At 42.9% G+C, this 19,890-nt stretch overlaps 1 protein-coding gene and 1 pseudogene across 1 annotated transcript; one reads left to right on the forward strand and one right to left on the reverse strand.

The window, feature by feature from the left end:
• Positions 1-3,030: 3,030 nt before the first annotated feature.
• LOC139043690 (mitochondrial ornithine transporter 1-like) lies at positions 3,031-10,299 on the reverse strand (annotated as a pseudogene).
• An 892-nt stretch (positions 10,300-11,191) lies between these two features.
• Positions 11,192-18,538, forward strand: LOC139043691 (vacuolar protein-sorting-associated protein 36-like). Its single transcript, XM_070503607.1, has 6 exons — positions 11,192-11,310; positions 11,852-11,917; positions 13,302-13,366; positions 13,994-14,078; positions 15,030-15,106; positions 15,194-18,538. The coding sequence occupies exons 2-6, from the start codon at positions 11,867-11,869 to the stop codon at positions 15,285-15,287; spliced, it is 372 nt and encodes a 123-aa protein (XP_070359708.1). The 5' UTR covers positions 11,192-11,310; positions 11,852-11,866; the 3' UTR covers positions 15,288-18,538.
• The last annotated feature ends 1,352 nt before the right edge of the window (positions 18,539-19,890 follow it).

Raw genomic sequence — 19,890 nt, forward strand, 5'->3', positions numbered from 1 at the left:
GACGGGCTCTGAGAAGGGGCTGAGCCTAACGGTGGCCAGGTCTCTTCTAAAGCTCTAACAAGCGGGCCCGGCTGCATGGCTTTCCTCTTAGCCCAAAATTAAACGTAATGATTTTTTTTCTATTCTAGGCTTTATCTTTCAAGAAGCGAACTGGATAATCCCCATAAACAGAAGACATGGAAAATTTACGGTCCAAAGTTTGCAGTCGAGATATATTTTCAAGCCAGAACTAACGTCTGACTGAGCACAGTGTCCTTTCCAGGATAGAATCACGTCTTTTCAATCCCTACTGCACGTTGACATCTTAAAAACCTGTCTCTTTGACAGTATACTTTTATTTACATATATGTACATGTGTTAAGAAATCTATTACAAATATAAAATGTCAGTGGCAGTTTTTTTTTCTTCTTTGAAGGAATATACTTCACACATAGTTTTCATCTGTATTGAGATAAATTTGGAACACAGTACACAGGAAAACTCGCCAGCCCTGGGGGTTAGTGGTTAAGATTCAGCGTGCTCACCACTGCGGCCTGGGTTCGTTTCCTGGTCAGGGAACCACACCACCCCATCTGTTGGTTGTCATACTGTGGCAGCTGCATGTTGCTGTGATGCTGAAAGCTGTGCCACCAGTTTTTCAAATACCAGCAGGGTCACCCATGGAGGACAGGTTTCAGCAGAGACTCCAGACTAAGACAGACTAGAAAGAAGGGCCTGGCCACCCACTTCCAAAAAAATTGGCCATGAAAACCCTGTGAAGAGCAGCGGAGAATTGTCTGATAGAGCGCTGGAAGGCGAGAGGATGGTACAAAAAGACCGGGCAGGGTTCTGCTCTGCTGTCCACAGGGTCGCTGGGAGTCAGAATTGACTCAACAGCACTAACAGGAACATTAAAAGTTACCACTTTTAAGAACTTTGAAATAAAACTTTCATATCAAAATAATCGAGATATTTTAAAAATGCGATTCTCCCCAATACTGTGGGTTTATTTCATTTACTTATATATTTTTGAACAAGTATGTATTCCCCGCTTTCACATTTGTAATTTCAGGTTTATTAGAAAGGCAATCCCTATTTTCTTCCTCCACTTGATTTATAAACTGTCTGTTAGCAAACATCACATTGGCAGCAAAGACTGTTTCAAACCCCAAGAACCATTCCACAAGCAGTCCCCCACCCCCAACACACACTTCTCTCTTGCCCCAAGCACCGCACGGTGTGACGAGCTTCCTTTAATTCTACAGGCACAGACGTCGGGGAGGCTAACAGAATCTTGGTAAACATGAAGGATAAAGAATCTCAGTAACTTTTGCTTTTGTGTAACATCATCAGTGAAGCCAAAGGAAATATTTGCCTGGAGAAATCTAGATTATTTTACAACCCACCCCTACTCACAACCAACTTCACTCGGGTGATGTGGAACTACGAGGAAAGGTCACCTTTCTGTCATAAACACACGCTAGCCCTGTGTCCACCGGAAATCATATTCTCATTGGTACTGGGTGCTATTTTATTCTAAGTACCTTCACTGCAACTTTATCTCAGGGCCATAATTGTCCTTGAAAACAGTTCTAGTTTGGCTTTATTTAAATTATCCTTGAGTGATTTTCCTTTTATTGGCAAGGCTCTCAACAGTCTAGACCAAGTTGAATTTATCAAGAAGTGAGAGGTAGCAACTGATAAGAACCGGTGCCTGTGCTAAAACAGTGTACTCATTCCTGAAAACCTTGTGCTCGGCAAAAAGCACACTAAAAAAAAAAAAAAACAAGTTCGTGGGGAAAAAATAGGGTTTGGGACGGACCACTCCAACTAAGCAACTTCGTAACCGGCATGCTAACCACTCACCACCCAGGTTGGCAGCTCAGACTATCTGGCAGTTGCCATCGTAGGTATCTTTTTTAAAGGGGACCTAGAGCCGTACTTTAGAGAAGGGCTGGTGGGTGGCAGAGCGGCACAGATGGGAGTAGAGCTCTGAGCCGCTGGGCATCATGGTGGCACAGAAAGCCGTGCAATCCTGGCAGGCTGCCTGGTTATGGTGCTCTTTTTTCCTCTCAAAATAGCCCACAAAGGGTCCCAGCTACCGGTGCAGCAGCGTAGCTGAAGGCTGTCTGCTTTTCTGACAGAAGTTGTCATTTTACTCCCCTAATTGGGCTTCCCTTGGAGGAAGAGTTATTGGAGGAACATGCTTTCAAGTTCCTTCCACGTTATGACTACTTTATTCCCTGTATTTGTGTGACAGAAACGTGTTGTGGCAGAATACGTTGTACGGTTTCCTTTAAAATTCCTGGAGCAACAACCCACGGAGGGCAGAGGTGGCGGCGGGCTTAGGGGAATGGGGAAAAACTGCGATCTCACTCTTCAACCGAGCCAGTCACCTTTCTCAATACTGCCAACAACAAGGGAAGGAAAGCGCAGTTTTTAAGAACCTTGCTTTTAGAAATAAAGGGGACTACAGTTGGGGTTTCTCTCCCCTAATCCTCCAAAATGCATCAAGATTTCTGGCAATTCTGAGTCACCACACTCCCCTGCTTTTGCTCACCTAACAAGAACTGGTTTAGGGCCTCTTGGGTATTGCTTTCTTCAAACCCACTGTGAAGCGTTCTTTGACCAATGCAAGAAACTTCCATCATAATACATCAGAATAATACTGGTTTTCTTAAACAGAATTTACTAATCTGAAATAGAATTATCCAAAACTTAATAGCAAGAAGTTTAACTATTTTAAAAAATAGAATGGCATCCTGCCAAGTCAGTCCCGTCCCATCCACAGCCTGGTGCAGGGGGAGTGATTCCAGAGAGCCAAGATTCATACCGCCAGTGTATGTAAAAAGTGTGTATTTTGGTCCATTTACCTACAGTGAAATAATTTTACATCAGGAATCTTGCTGACAAAAACCAATGCTTGTTGCAAGAAAACCACCACCTCGGAATATTACTAAACATGCCTCAAACATCACTGTCACTTAGTTCTTTGCATGGATATAAAGTACTTAAACAAAACAACTCATCATATGCTCAAATATTAGGTAAATAATTTAATGATGATAGAACAATAGAATTTCTTTAAACACAATATTTCAAGTTACTATATTTTTGTCTGGAGTACAAATCTGAAATGGTACAAATTGTACCCAAATACTGAACCATGAATTAAGCAAACAGAATGAAAAAAAAAATTCTCCTGACTTTGGTTTCCATTCCTTACTCCAACTCACTCTTCCTTGCCTCAGACGGCTTCTACTGCAGACACTTAGTTCAATCCTTAAAGGACAACATGAGAGGGTCTGCTGCCAACAGGGCTAACCCCCAGACGACCCACAGGCGCCGGGCAGGGGGACCACAGACTCTGAAGCACTTCACTTCCTGCTGGAAGCCAGTCCCATTTTCTACTTCGCGTCAAGCCAAGACTGCTGAGATGAGGCACCCCTCAGTAGCTACTGACCATTTAAGTACGGAGAGAAAAGCAAGGTAGAAAAATTATTTACATTCTGCCAACAGGGACAGACACACCTGGTATGGACTACTATTAACATTGTCAGGCTGCCTGCTTTCAGTCTCACAGGCTGCTTAAGAACACTTTTTACTGCGAGAGCCCTTGCTGGTCTTGGAGTGGCATGGAATGAGGCGGCTTGCTTTAGTGGTGCCGAGGAGGACTCTCTTACACCAGGTGGCCAAGGAGCAGCTGCCCATCCCCAAGTCTGGGGATCGGATGAACTGGGGTTTTTGTTGTGGTTAGTACACATACATGGCAGAGTTTAACAAAACGACTTTTCCTGTTTCCTTGCTTTATAAAGTCACACCCCCACATGGTCATCATTAAAATTCACTGACTGCCAGTACCAAATGTGAAAGGCTCCGAAACTGTAAAAGCAAGGCAAGCAGTATGGATCCTGAGACATGTTAGAATGGGTCAGCCCAGACATTACTCACAGTGGAGTGCAAACACTACACTGTGTCTAGTTCTGTCCGAGATGGGAGGACTCCACCCATGAGCCCCATCACTCAGTCACCAGACAGGGAACGAGGGCTTCTCTTGGCTTTGGCGCTCTGCTCGCTGGATGGGTTTCCAATTGGTGCAGGTAATGAGTGAGAGGCTCAAAGTAGATCAACAGCCCATAGATGGTCCAACACAATACTCTGGAATCCCACCCAGACCAGGAGCAAGACAGAAGCTAAGGGCTGTTGTCAGCCACAAGCTGACTTCACAAAGCACAGCAGCACAGCCCCCTCCCTTCAGCCCCTTCCTCAACCTAAAGCCCAGCAGACAGGAAGCTCTTTGGGAGAGGAGAAGGGAAGTTGGCACAGGGGAGGGCGTGCTGTTGCCCGAAGGCCTGATGCTCTAGGCCAAACCCAACAAGACATCAGAGTGTAGAATATGATTCCACCTAGAAAATGAATGGCACTATTTTAACAGTAGAGCATCCTGGGAAAATCCAGGATGCCTACTCTGAAACTTAAATCAAGAACATGGAAGCCACACCAGTATGCAGGTATGGTCTCCTCTTTAAAACACAGATGGATATTTTAGTTTTCAAGCACCACAGGAAAACTTTTTAAAAACTTTAACCACTTAGTATAGTATAGGTGTTAAGCAGATTTTAAAAGAGACCCTACATATAGGATGGCTTAAGCCATCACTTATAACCATCTTTATGAAACGTGGTTTACGCCTCTAGGTTTTCCTGGTGAGATTTGAGATCAAACATGGAACAAAGTGTGCTTCACTCACAACACATAGCCATCCAGACTGCATGTACACACATACAGGGTTACGCAAAAGCCCTGATATAACTATATTTAGCCTTTCAGATTCGGTACAGACGGCCAGCAGCTCGCCCTGAAAGTCCCACCAAGGACAAGAGCAGTAACTTTTCTATTTCAATACAATTATGAGCAGAAATTACATGATGCAAAATAGAAGTCCTTCCATAAAGCTGAAGATTTAAAGCAGAAGAAGAGAAGACAAAAACAAATTTCCCACAAAATCAAAATAATTCCACATTGGTCTTGTACTCCATGAAACCCTGAGATGAACTGCAGTCCTCAAACGCCTGTTTGGATCTAGGTTCGCCAGAACACGTCAGTAAGCTTCAAACTGGCTCATCATCAACTTTCTGCTGTATTCATAGGCCAAAAATAGTGCCCCGTTGGCAGGGAACGCTCGGATCATAGTAGGTTTCAGTCCAGAATACAAGGCCATTATTCCTAGAAGATAAAAGGTGATGGAAGACTGAGACTCCCCTCCTTGGAGCCACCCCACAAAGCTGCAAAGCATAGATATTTTTACACTTAGAAATCCAGCCAATAGCACTAAAAACCAACGAGTGATGGAAAGACTTATTTCCGGGTTTCCCTGGACTGACGGAAACAAATCAACTAACAGAAACAGGACAAGTGTCAGGTCTCCCAGCAAAGCTGGTTGATGCTTAGGTAACATATAGCAATTCCACACCTGGTTAACTTCTGGTAAATGGATTGGGTAGAGCTGAGGCCTCACGTGGGCAGACAGAAGGCAACCACAGAGCCACAGGAGGCAGCAGCCTTGCAGCTTCTCCTGGGGGGTGAGGGCCACGAGGCATTGGGCCAGCAGAAAGAGCACCGGCACTGAAGTCAGAGACCTGTTTCTAGCATCAACACCAGCGTTGAAGTCAGAGACCTGTTTCTAGCATTAGCACTGCCCAAGGTAGTTATGAAGAACTAGTTAGATAATTGAGGTGTGAGTACTTTGTAAAACCATAAAGTGTTACACAAATTCAAAGAGGGGTTACTATCAGTAATGTACAAGATGTCTGCACTCTATTTGGGATACAAACGAAACAATTTCTGCATATTGTTATGGTGCTTTTTTTTTTCTTTCTCTGCTTTATTTCCCCAAACCCCCCCTGTACATAGTTGTATATCTTAGTTGCAGGTCCTTCTAGTTGTGGGATGTGGGACGCCACCTCAACATGGCTTGACGAGCGGTGACATGTCCGCACCCAGGATCCGAACCCTGGGCCGCCACAGCGGAATGCGCGAACTTAATCACTCGGCCACGGAGCTGGCTCCTGCTCTCTCTCTTAAAATCAAGACAGGGACATTCACATCCCAAGGTTTAAGACGTACAGTGGATGCTGGAAGGACAGAACTTTACTCACTAGTTGCATAAAACTGGCTTTAAACAAACATTAACTGGGAAATCTTTATCCTCCTGCTTAACTCTAAAAATTGATAGCAAATTACCTTCAGAAGTTGCTCAGTGCATTTCTAATTCCAGAAGTCTTAGCATTAAGGATGTTGTACATTCTTTTAAATCCCTTCGTGGTTCTTAGAGATCATTTTCTGATAATACATTATGTAAAACAAGTGGTGCTAACTTCAAAACACCTATTCCCTTAGACAAAGCCCCTAGTTAACAATTCCCTCCAGGCTATTGAGAACAAAGAATCCTGACAGGTACCCGGGCCAGGGGTTAGGAATAAGAACTTTAAATTTTCTTGAGAGTAATGAAACTAACTAAACTAACTAACTAACTAAACTAAAGACAGGGGGTTGGAAACAGAAATCCACAAATGTGGATTAATATACAGTACTAGAAAAGGGATATGCGGCGGGGGAAGAAAGCAATTACACACCTGACCACCTCAATGAGACTAGCACCGAAATGACCAGCCCCTCTAAACATACCTCCTGTTTCTGCCATTACCAGACTCACCTTCATTTCTCACAACAGTTATAAAGGTTCCAAGAAATCCTGCCTGTTTCCCCGACATGGAAAGAACTTGAATTCTGGATTTTATACAATCCACTGGGTATACAGCAAGCCAGAGGCAGATTCCACCAATGCCACCACTTAACATCAAAGGGACAGGGCCTAGAGAAGAAAATTAGCAAACAGTATTTTGTCTCAAGGGCAGCTGATGTGATATTTCCAGAGGCCAATGGCAGTGGCCGGAGGTAGGTACAAACAAAAACGCTGCAAACACAATTCCCTGAGGAGACTGTCGAAGCTCTAAGAGCATAAGGTTCCGGTTGGTGGCCTGCGTCTACCCCTCATCATGCCAGGACGAGAAGCCCGAGTGAGGGTCATGTTGAGGCTGATCACTGTGGCACTGTGGCCATCCTGTGCCATCCTTGGAGGGCTGGCCCCTAGAATCAGCAGGCCCCCAGCAGCATGGCAACGCCTTACAGGAGGAATGAGAATAGAGGCCACTGAAATGCAGGGTGAGGCATTTATCAGCCTTCTCTTAACTATCTTAATGCCCCACAGCCCTGATTCTTCCTTTACCATGAAAAACCAACGTTGTCTTATTAAACAAGGCAGTTAAGCCTGGGAGCTTGACCAACCCCAGAATAAGTCCACCAACCATGAAGGGAGGTGTTCAAGAAAAAAGTTATCACCCATGTGATTCAAACATTGATATGGTTGTATCCAGCAGCTAAACAGAACAAACTAGAAAGAACTACACTTTTCACTGCTCTCAAAACACTATCAAGACTTATTACCAAGTTCTAAGTTTATTGCAAGCTGACTTATAGGTAATTTCCCACAGGGAAAGTAATTTCTATATTTCTTCTTCCCGAAAATAGATCCAGAAGAAATTCACAAATGTTATTCTAGGGAAGAAGTTCGGGATGTGCTGCTCCAGCCCCTGTCCTGAGGAAATTATGAAGCCCAGAAGAAGATGCTAGAAATCATTCGGCCCTGTTACTTTCTGTGATTTAGAATCTCCCCAGTGCCAGGTGGATCCCCTACAAGGCGGCGCAGAGTGCACAGAATCCGCAGCAACCATAGAGTCGGGAAGCGGACACCATCAACCCACCCGCCGTCCACGCAAATACATTTACCTAGTTCATCTTTTGATCTCCCAGATGCAAAAAACGATCAGCTCAGTTCATAGCCACCAAAGAAGAAGAAATAGCCCGGTACTTCTCGAAGTAAAGTGCTCGAGAGTCCATGGTAGAAGCCCAAGGGGCCATCCTTCCTAAGGATACTCTTCACGACAGACCAAACTGTACTGGGAGGAGACACAGAGAGACAGTTACAGCAGGCGAAGCAGCTGAATCTGTAAACAGAGAACCAGAATTCTAAAAGGCCGCTGTGGGAAGGAAATCTCAGGGAAGCTCAGATACAGCTATTTTATAACAACCTTTGTCACCTGAACTACTCCAGGGTAAAGAAATCTCATTAAAATGGATGCACACATTTCTAGAAGGCATATTATCAAAGATGTAAAAAAGCTAACATCCAATTTTTCAATACGGAACAAGTGAAATTACAATAAGGAGTTGTCCAAACTCAGCAAGAATAAAACGGTATCCTATTTGCCCAGTCCCTTACCTCCCTCGATTTCTATCTCCCCAACCTTTCTTTTGATCTGCTATGTTCTGAGAAAATTGGTTCAGGTGTTTAGGGTTTGTCTTATTCTGTGTCAGTGCAGGGAAACGAGCAAGTAACATTAAACATTACTTTAAGGCAAGACAAAAGAAATTCTAAGAATGGAGCTACAGCTCCTGTAAGGCAAGAAGCACCAGGACTTAGTTCTTAGAGAGGTAGGGGTGCAAGGCTTTCTAATTAAGCAGATCCGAGTCCTGCAGCAGCCGGAACACAGCACCCCGTCCATCTAGACTCCTCTTCCCGAGTACGTGCGCCGTGGCAGGAAGAGCGCAGAACCCGCACACTCAGCAGCCTGGCGGACCCCTCACTCCTCACTTTGTTCTCAGAGAGCAGGTGACTCAGTTTGGACCAATGAAGGACCAAGCCCAGAGGTAATAAAGGCCACCTGCTTTTGATGATTATCTTCCTTCCTCGGACTTCAGAAGGCTTCATCGGGTATTATCCATCAGCCAGGTCCTTCCTGCAACGCTGCTCTCATCCTCGGATGTGAACGTAACAAAGTAACCCAACTCGACACGGCCAGCCTACCTTCCCATCCAAGTCTTAACCCCAAGCTACTCTACACCCCTGCGTGGCCACTGCTATGCCCAAAATACAGTCAGCCAGTACTTACTTTCACGCAAGCTGTCCATCTGCCTAAGTCCTTTGGACCTAACCATTTTCCTTAAAAATACCTTAAACCACTTCAAGGGGCATGAGGGCAACTTTCTGGGGGCTATTAACGTCCTACTTCTTGGGCACTGGTTACAAAGGCATGTTCATTTCACACTTACGATTTCTGTGTGTGTTCGCGTTACTGTGTACACATACTATCTCAATAAAAAGTCTTAAAGACTCACAGTTTTGGACTCTGGGCTATGAATAATAGATTCAAATTGGTTGCAAAGAATCCCAAGGGTGCAGGAAATTGGGCTCTATTACAAACCCCAGCCTCGCTGCTGCAAGGGGACTGGTAACTCTGAAAATGGTCAATTTATCTACCAATTTTCCCCAGTGGATTGACAGGGTCTGAGTTAACCACAGCAATATTCACCCCCAGAACTGCAGTCAGCCAGATGTGAAGATAAATAAGCAAGTTTTGAGATTAATCAGGATAATAAATTGCTTTACAATTCAAATAAATCATATTACGTGACATATACACCTTCACAGGGTAACTAGGATCTTTCAAGACTGAGCTGGAGAGGAATTTGATCTGAAGGGCAGCTATGCTCACAACGGTCCTGCTCAGTGTTCCCAGAACTGGCGCCCTTTGCAGGTCCGCTTGAAGGATTAGGGAGGGGCGTAAAGAAAGTTACCGCGGGGATCTGAGGTGATCAGCCTGAACATCTACGTGAAACCTGGGAAAGGGCATCAAATATTCATCTCAGAACCAAAGCGGCCCTTATGAAGGCTCAGTTCTCACACACAGTTCCAAAGCTGTCTGCCATGTGCCTCCGAAAACAGCTGGGGATCATGCCTTATGCCCTCAACCGGTCAAAAGGGGTAGAAGCTCCTGGCTTCATCACTTCTGGGGTATTAAACACCTGTCTATGATGTTCTGTGGCCTGGGGGGTGGGTCCGACCACCACAAATAGTCCGTTCAGAAAATTATTCTGATTGGTAGAAGTTCTAGAAACAGTATTTTGGATTAGACACATCTGTTTCTATATCTGTCACTTAATTTTAGTACAATATATTTTTTAAAATACTCAATACATGCTCGAGACCTAATGTTTGTGCCCAAGCGGTGCTTACTTCTGGCTTTTGGCTATCTTCCCCGACATCTGCGTTTCGTACATGGTCTGTAGCCGGCACTTCACAAGCTCAGTGGGGCAGAGCACCAGGGCAGCAAACGCGGAGGCGAAGGAACCGGCAGCCGCATTATGCAGGTCACTGAAAGGACACAGCACAGGAGACCAGTTACCTGTCCAGCCGTTCATTCATGCAGCACTCACTGCGCTGAAACTCAGTGGTAAAGGAGAGGGCAGATGAAGGGAGAGAAACACTTCCTGAGCGCCCACCAGGAACGTGCACGTGCTGTTTCATTGAAGGATCTGCAACTCGGTGAGGCGAACAGCAAGACCCCAACTGCCACACGGAGAAAACGACACTTAGACATGATACATGTTGTGCCCAAAGTCACACAGCTGCTAAGTGGCAATGATAGGATTCGAACCCAGGTCTGCCTGACTGCAGGATCCATGCTCCTTTATCAGTCACAACGCTACGGACTGAATGTTGGGCCCCCCACCCCAGATTCCTTTGTTGAACCCTTTAACCCCAATGTGATGGCATTTTGCGGGCGGGGAGGGTCCTGTAGGAGGTAATTAGGTTTAGATGAGGTCACGAGGGTGGAGTCCTCATGAAGGGATTAGCGCCCTTATAAGAGACCAGAGAGCTAGGTTGTGCTCGCTCTCTGCCATGTGAGGACACAGCAAAGTGGTCCCTCTGCAAAACAGGAAGAGGGCCCTCCCCAGACATGGAACCAGCTAGCACCTTGATCCTGGACTTCCCAGCGTCTAGAAGTATGAGTAACAAATGTGTGTTGTTTAAGCCACCCAGTCAATGGTATTTTGTTACAGCAGCCAGAACAAGAAACACAGTGACACACAAAACAAAACCAAAAACCATGGAGGAGGAAAACATTACCTATAGTCCCATCACCCAAAAACATACACTATTAATACTTTAGTGTATTTGCCGCTAAGCTTTAAATAAAACTAGGTTCTGAGGCTATGCCTACATGCTCAAAATCCAACCTGGAGCAGTGGAGCATATAACTGCCACAGATGAAAACCCAGGATAAATTTTTAACCAAAAAGCTGCCATTGCAAAAAGATTTCCCAGGTCAGCTGATGACCGCCTCAACCTCAGCAACAGACGGCATGAGGGTGTGATGGTGCCAGAGGAGAGCATAAGGCCGGTGCACGTCAGCAGTTCGAGGGTTGTAGGTAAAATGACTATACTGGAAATGTAAACGGAGGAATGAATGCACATTAGTCCAAAAGCGGAAGCACTCACCTCATCTCCTATGGGTTTAGTACCACCAGCCACAGTCACCAGCACCATGCATCAGGAGGTGCATAACGTCTGAGCGTCTTTTTTTGTGATGTTGGCAGCCATTGGTAGTCATTATGGAGATCTGTTACTTTATTAGGGGTTGTAAAATGGTGATATTCCTATTTAATTCTATGATTTTTTTTCATTTATTAGTTGGAATAACTTGAAACATTTAAATACTCTTTCTGAAACATGAAAGAAGAGAGCCCCATTTTTCGTTGAGTAAATGTTAAAACAGTAATAATGACAAGTCCAAGTATTGAATTTGAATTGCCTCAGGGTATCTGAACAGGTCTTCCTGTTTGTAAATACAGTTTTTAAAAGCTTCTTAAGAAATTTTATGATTTCTGATTTCACTCTGATTGTGATTTCTGTTAAATGCCAACTGGTGCTAAGTGTAACGTAATACTTCTTTTGTTTCATTTTTAACAGGGACGAGGAGGAATAATGTCACTCACAGAGGTATACTGTTTAGTAAACCGAGCTCGAGGAATGGAAGTAAGAATAGAATATTTAGATATTCTTTTAACTAATTATAGACTTTCTTAATATAGTACAAATTCCCCTATAGTGAATAGAATTTGAGGAAGGGTTGTGAATATCAAAACTATTTGGAGAAGCAGTGTGGTGCAGTGAATAGAATACTGCCCTGGGGTCTAGGAGGTAGATTCTGTTCCTGGTTTTGCCAGTGATTTGCTGAGTGACCTTGAGTAGCTTACTTAACCTCTCTGGACTCAGGTTTTCTACCTTTAAAATAAGGGTTTGGACGCACAGATACCTTTCAGCTCTAATGTTCTGTGTTCGTATTGCTGTGATTAATAAGGTTGAGTGTGATGCCCCTTCTCTGTGATAGTCACCTGTTTGAATTAACTGGGTTGGATACCAATTGCCTGTAAATGATACAGAAAAAGCTGCCCTGCTTCTTTGGCTCTGAATCTGCAGCCGCTGTTCAACTCTCATTGTCCCTTCACACCCAGATGTCCTTGGCCTCCAGGGTTCTCACCGTTGTGCCCTCTAAATCAGTTTTGTGGTGTCAGCTCCATGCAAATGACCCACACCTGTCTCTCCAGCATTCAGCCTGCCCCATGAGCTAAGCCTCTGCTCTGTTCTTATTTCAATAGTCATCATAACTGCCATCAGTGAGTGTTCCCCATCCGCCAGGCACTCTGCAAGGGTTCCCTCATCTAGCCTCCCAATAACTCAGTGAGGGGCCTACTTTTACTGTCCCTGTCTGGGGGATAATTTGGGGAAGAGGAAATTGAAGCTTAGAAAGATTAAATAATTTGACCATGGCAAATTATTTGGACCCAGGCTGGGCTGGCTCTGGAGCCATTCTTTGTGACTCAGAGCTGTGCTTGTCAGCCACCACATGGGCTGAGTCTTTAAGGCCATGTGGTCCAGAAGGGTAGCCGCTAGCTAGCCACGTGTGGCCACTGTGAACTTGAAGTGTAGTTAATGTAAACTGAGAGGTGCTCTAAGTGTAAATTATACATTGACTTTACAAGATTTAGTACAGAATAAAGAATTCTTAAATATCTCAGTAATTTTTGTATTGATAATGTGTTGAATTTTTGGACCTATTGGGTTAAATAAAATGTACGTATTAAAACTAATTTCACCTGTTTCCTTTTATTTTTTTAATGTGGCTACTAGAAAATTAAAAATTACATTTATGACTTGCATTTTGTTTCTGTTGGATAGCACTGCTTTAATGAGTAGAAGTCTGCTTCTTTGTTAATCCTTTTTGCCTTGTAGTGATTAAGCTACCTAAAATCCTTGATAAACGATGCTTTAAGTTTGCTCTTCTGTTTCAGTGGTCATTATAATTATATAGCATCACTCTATTAATTTTCAGTGTAAACTGGATTTGTTTCCCCATTAGTTGCTCTCGCCAGAAGATTTAGTGAATGCGTGCAAGATGCTGGAAGCGCTGAAATTACCTCTCAGGTAAAAGGTCCTCCGCGGGGCCTTGCTGGCTGTAGTCGCTGCTCCTCACAGAGTGGACAGGCAAGCGCTGCCAGGTGCCGTCCTGCAGGGCCAGCCACCATATCGCCCCTCTTGAAATTACATTCCGTGTGAACAGAATTCACTGGGCCCACAAGCATCTCTGTCATTCTGGCCTCCATCCTTAGGGCTGGGCGTGGCCTGCGGGTGCTAGTAGTCTGACGGCTGTGGATTGAGGGCAGTGAGAGTAGAATGTAGGCACCTCCCATGAGGCCAGAGTAACCAGCGCCTCCTCCCCTAGACATTTTGCGTTAGTTTCTGGAAGCTTAGAAGTGCAAATATTGAGCTGTGAATTACATTTTCCTTATCCTCAGGTTAAAAAAAAGTAGCCATACGTATTTCTGGATTATAGAAAAGCCTCTGGATTATAGTTCATAATTTTATTACCTGTTTATTCATGAGCTTTTTAGTTATGCCATGGTTGCTTGTGGTCGTTATGTTTTAAAGGTTATTTTGTGTTATTCTTCCCCTCATACCTGGGCATAAAAGATATCAAGAAATACTTGCGCCTCCTCAGGGGTTGAAAATCCCGGATATTCATGGCTTTGTTCTCCCATCTGCGATTTGTAGGCTCCGAGTTTTCGACAGCGGCGTCATGGTAATTGAGCTTCAGGCCCACAAGGAAGAGGAAATGGTGGCCTCAGCCTTGGAGACAGTATGTGAACCCGGCTTCCTCTGGTTATTAGGGCTTGCTACCAAGACGCGATGCTTAGCAACTTGAGAAACAGGATTTCCTTTTGGATTTAACTTTACTAAAAAGTAACATTTGAAGACCCAATTAAAAACAGTTTATCATTAATGAATAAATAGTAATCAAAATTATACTTTGAAAGCTTTTTGAAACTTACCGATACTCGTAACGTCTTGTAAGTAAGGAGATAGAATTAGTGAGGCGTTCTCTTTTCATTTGATGCCCAGTGTTGAGAACAGGTTCTTAACTCTGTTAATCAGAATGTTACCCATGACTGAACTTTTTCTTTCAGTAACACCCACATAAGCAGCATTATAAAACATCACAAGTTGTTTTGTGAAATAATTGCTTCAAAAAATATGAAAAGCAACTGTAGTTTAGATGGCTTTTGCTGGCCAAACTGCTAATATTACTCATTAGGATATTTGAAATATTACTGCCTTCATAGCCTCTGCGGCGAGCCTGTATAATTTGAATAACTCATATTTATTATGCTTCTAATTTTAAGCTAGATGAAAATCCCAAGACTATAGGTATTTCTACCACATATTTTAAACTACATCTGTAGATAAGGGTCCTCAGTGGAGCGTGTAATATGCACTCAATTAGAATTTGTCGTATGTTCCTTCTTAGAATAGCCAATAGTTCTTTTTAAGCTTTACTGTAGCGCCTTTGTACTCCTGCACTGTTTTACTATGCACTTCGTGATATTTTAACCTCTTCTCTGTTTGTTCTGGGTCCTTCAGCTTTTGCAGAATTAAACATTAGTGAAGAAGAGGTGGTTCTGTAGTGGATATTCTTACATTTAGTAGGAAATTCAGTCCGTTATTCCTGAGTATACTGGTGGACGCTCTCCTTAGGTTGGCGCCTAGACGGTCCACACCATCACATTTTTCTGCTCTGTGTTTCTGTTAGGTTTCAGAAAAGGGATCCCTAACGTCAGAAGAGTTTGCCAAGCTCGTAGGAATGTCTGTCCTCCTGTCCAAAGAACGGTACGTAAGGTCCTTGCTCTTCATTACACCTTGTAGTTTGTGTTTCTGAACAGACACATGATTGTGGCTTTTCCTCTTGATTTCTAGGTTGCTTCTTGCAGAGAAGATGGGCCATCTTTGCCGAGATGATTCCGTGGAAGGCTTGCGATTTTACCCAAATTTATTTATGACACAGAGCTAAGGGTTTTGTATTTGAAATACTTCTTGTCTGTATCTTTGCGTCATGTAGAGGTTGTCTGACATTGAGCTCAGAGTAAACCCTGATAAACTGAGCATTTACAGGAACTTTGCAGTATAATATAAAACCCTTTTAATTTCTCCCTAAATATAATGGTCCAGGAAGGTTATTTAGGATAAATATAGGAAAATACAGAAAAATGAATGACAACGTGAATTTGAAATCATGCTACAGTTGTAAAGAACCCTCAGAGTTGAACTTGAAATATGGTAGTTTTTCACTCAATCCTCAAGTCTGACTATTTTTTAAGGAAAGGAATTTAGTTCATGGGGGAAGAAAAGGAGAAGTTGCATGTTTGGACAGGTTAGAGTGTTATTTTGGTGTGAGAAAAATTCACTGAATTATAAATAAGGTTTTTTCCTGTATCTAAAGTGCCCATTTTGGGGGGTTTTCATGAAGCAAGTCATATGTACGGTGTCGTCTAAGAACCTGACAACATTGGAACAAATATCAAACTGCGGAATGCTGTCAGCAGCTCCTCCTAAGGGCTTTTCTTTGGAAGCAGCCATACGCATGTCTGCAGCAGACCAAATAAAGCACTTAAAAAGGGAGAGAATTTTATTTGTCTTACGTATATATAATCTGAGTAGTTTCTTTCTTTCTTTTTTTAAGTGATGATTTCATAGCTGGCATTTAAAGAATGCAACTATGTCATTTTGTTTAAAAAGTACTGTGGATTTTGAAACTGAATTAAAGAGCTGTGTAGACATGCCCAGAGATAAGATTACAAATTTGGGAAGCAGACGGCTCAGGAATTCCCCAGGATTGTTGTGCAGGGGAGGGGCTGGGAGAAGCTTGAACTAGCTTAACAGGAACCTTGGTGCTCTTTGACCTCGAAGCCAAGGACAGGAACATAGACAGTGGAAAAGTAAAATGTCTCCTTTTCCTTCCCTTAAGGAGTTTCAACATTGAACTTTTAAAAATATTTCTATCACATTCTAGCAATATTTTTTTTCTTTACCCCACACATCATAAGTTGTGTGGAGAAACTATCTCACCAAACAGTATTACCGAGGTAACAAAAACTGGCTGATGTTGAATTTAGATTGCTTGAGTTTTCAAGTGGACTTGCCTGCCTTCATATGTTACTGTGGTACAGCATACAGTATGTCGGCATTACCTCAAACTCAGGGACCCCACGGGGACGAGAACACCCTCTTCCTGAGACTGAGTTGGAAGTGGAAGGTAGCAATAGTTTTTGACCAAGTCTCTGGAAGGGATAGTATCTGTATCCAGAGAACGGTTGAGACCAGGAGGAGGGGATACCCAGGGCCACACTCTGGGGTCCCTAAGACATTCTCACTGAGTGAGGTGGAGGGCCACTGCCTGAGGCTACTGCAGATGCCCTTTGGGGACCCTTTGCCTTTGCAGGAACCCTCGGCCGCAGACCCAGGGAATCCCTCCAAGTGCAGGCAGAGTCTGTCCCTGATCCCTGCCTGAAGAGTGGCTGTCACTGCTTTGTGTCCTCCAGTGTCATGGGAATGTTGTGGCTGAGGCATCCTGCCTTACTTAGTCTTTGTTCTCCAAATCTGTCACTGATTCTATATTGTGATGACAGATCCCCGAATTCCCCCATTGCTCAGCTTCAGGTTTGTTTTGGGGAAATTCAGTGTCGGCTGCCCAAATCTTTTGGGTCCTTGTGTGAGCCTGTTTATGTCACTCCCTTCTGAGTTGTGCTCTCACTGCTCTGGCATACTTGCACGTGCACACGCACGCACACACACATGATATCTGGCTACGGCTTGTAAAAATTACAAAGATAAATAATCTGTTTCACTGCTTAATGAGTTGCAACTAAGGTTGTTTGGGCTCCTGGATCTAGCTCTCATGGTTCGGATTCATTACAGCAAACTCCCATTGTTCACCATATTGATTTACAGTAGTGTGACAACATTAACAAACATGGCACAACCTGAATTGTATAAGGCGAACTAAAGAAGAAAAGTGACATATGAATATATTTTGCAAATGTCACATTAACTAAAAGACAAATATGAATAATTTCATTGTTTAATTTTTTAAGTGGGCATTCTCCACTGTTTCCAGACCTCTGTATGTATATTTTTATCTCTCTCTTTTTTTTTTTTTTTTGCCAAATAAGGTGTTATTTTGGTCCTCTGTTGGTAGAGGTTTTGTTTAAATAGAGCCAATCAGGCCCTAAGTGCAAAAAAGTTCTGTCTTGGTGCTTATCACTGGTGTGGTTATTATTTTTGCTTCCCTAACTTTGCTCTTAGGAGCATAAATCTGTTTGTAGCTTTATGGTAATGGGATATTTCTAGTCACATACTGTCAAAAGTTTTTTTACATTGTACAAGTGAAGATTGCTTTCAGGATTAAATGATTGGAATTAATGTATATAGAGTAAAGTTTTTGCAAAATTTAAAAACGATGTTTCTTGGCGTTCTTTTTAAATACTCTTTGAAAAATATATGAAAATGATAAACCTTTAGTTAGAATAAGCCAGTATGTTACAATTTTTTTGTTTAGATTTTATAATCAAGAGTTGATTATAAATATTTATGACCTCAAGCTCTTACTATTTTAGTTTTAAAAGAATGGGAAATGGCTCATGAACTGTTTTCTTCTAATTCCTGATGTGAATTCCACTGTTGATTGACCTTGTGTGTTCATGTGAATGTACTGTCTCTCATTCCCTGTTACCAGACAAATCTGACCAGACGTGATTGTCAGCATTCTCATGCTCAAATACTTAAACTGGTTCTTCTTTGCCCAACAATCTCAGAGTTTTCATTTTGTTTCAGTAGAGTCACAACTTATAAGGTAGTTAGGTTTCAAAGACTGTGCTAAAGACTGCCTAAGGATGAAATCGAGCATGCTCAAAATGATCCTTGAGAATCTCTTAAACTGCCAATAAAGTTCTCTATATTAGATTCCCTGTAGTGTGATACATGAGGATGAATAGTTTATGAATATAGTAAGTACAATATATAATACAAACTACATATCAACAGTAGACTTTTACAGCACCAATAAACTATTTAAATATGGATCCTTTTTTTTCCTGAATAGGATGGTTGAATTTATGTAAATTTATTGCTGATCCCATCCATTTTCTAGAGTGTAAGCTCACAGGGCAGAGATGTTTCTCTGGTTTGTTCATGGATAGATCCCCAGAGGCCAGAACAGGGCCTGGCACACAGTATGACTCAATAAATAGTTATTGAATGAATTAACTCCGGTGTATCTATCTATTTATAATTTGGCTCCACTTTATCCTACTTTTTATCTCCCAGTCACTTCAATTAAAACACATTTTTTTTTAATACATACTGAATTTGTGTGAGGAGCTTTGTGGGCCATTGGTGGGGATACAAAAGTGAATAAGATACAGCCCCTGCCCTTAAGAGGGTGGCCCGGTTGGGCAAAGAGACATGTGAGCAACCTTAATTGAAGATGGAAGGAAGTCCATGCCATGAAAGGGGCACAGGTACCACGCTGTGGAAGACAAGGAAGGAGCTTTTCGTTTTGAGGGAGGGACCTGGGAAGGCCCCGTGGGAGGGGAAGAGCTTGGTAAACTAGACTCACGAGGACCAAGAGATGGTCAGTAGGTGGCAGGCATTGGGTCACGGGAACAGCGTGAGGTGTGCCTCTTCCTGTTGCTGGGACGCTTCCCCTTGTCTGTCCAGACTTCCCATCGTTCCTTCTTCCCACTCACACCCCTACCCCCACTAATCAAAATCATGCTTTGCTCAATCCCACCTGCTCTAGAAAAATCTGTTTCCAGTACACAGCTCTATTTCTAAACTCCCTAAGAGTTACTGTCCGTCTCATATACTTGACTGTGTTTTATCTTGCTCTCTATTTGTTGTCTTGATGCCGTAATAAAATAGAGAAATTGGATTTCTTTGAGTTCAAGGACTTTCATATGACACAACTTTTGAATTCCCACTCCTAAGTCAGTGATTGTACAAGGTAGATCCTGGTTAAGTACTAACTGAATGGAGCGATTTTGGATTATAATGTGCCATGAGTTGACTCACAAACCTAAATCAGTCCTTTACCCTTCTTCCCAAGGGGCTTCTCAACCAGACTTGTCAGGGCTCAGCCTGTCTGAGATACACTATCTTATTCAAATTCCATGACACAGGCCACATCCATGATGTGGGAAGCACTCCAGAAAAGTCAGGTTAACACACATGTAAGATCTTGTTATTACAGTGTGAAAACTGGGTAATTCGTGTCCTTCCTTGTGCCCTGATAATCAGGAGTCAGTTAAAGCTTTTCTCTCAGGGTATTATCTAGGGAAATACAAGATCTCTCCATTTGTATAAAGGATGTTATTGAGATAGTGAACAATTTTCACACAATTTGCACAAGATCATTAGACCAGTCACTGACCCATAAAGAGAATTCAGGATATCTAGACAGCCAGCTTTAGTTCAATACTGACAAGAACATACCGCTGTCCTTTTGAAAGCTTTTTTTTCCCTTCAAGTCTATGTGCCTTCTTTTAGAAAAGATTAAACTGTTTTAACTGTCCAATAAAGACAGTAATACAGTTTGGTGAGAATTCTAATGAAGGCAA

This window comes from Equus asinus, unplaced genomic scaffold (assembly GCF_041296235.1).
Source record: "Equus asinus isolate D_3611 breed Donkey unplaced genomic scaffold, EquAss-T2T_v2 contig_318, whole genome shotgun sequence".
NCBI classification, from domain to species: Eukaryota; Metazoa; Chordata; class Mammalia; order Perissodactyla; family Equidae; genus Equus; species Equus asinus.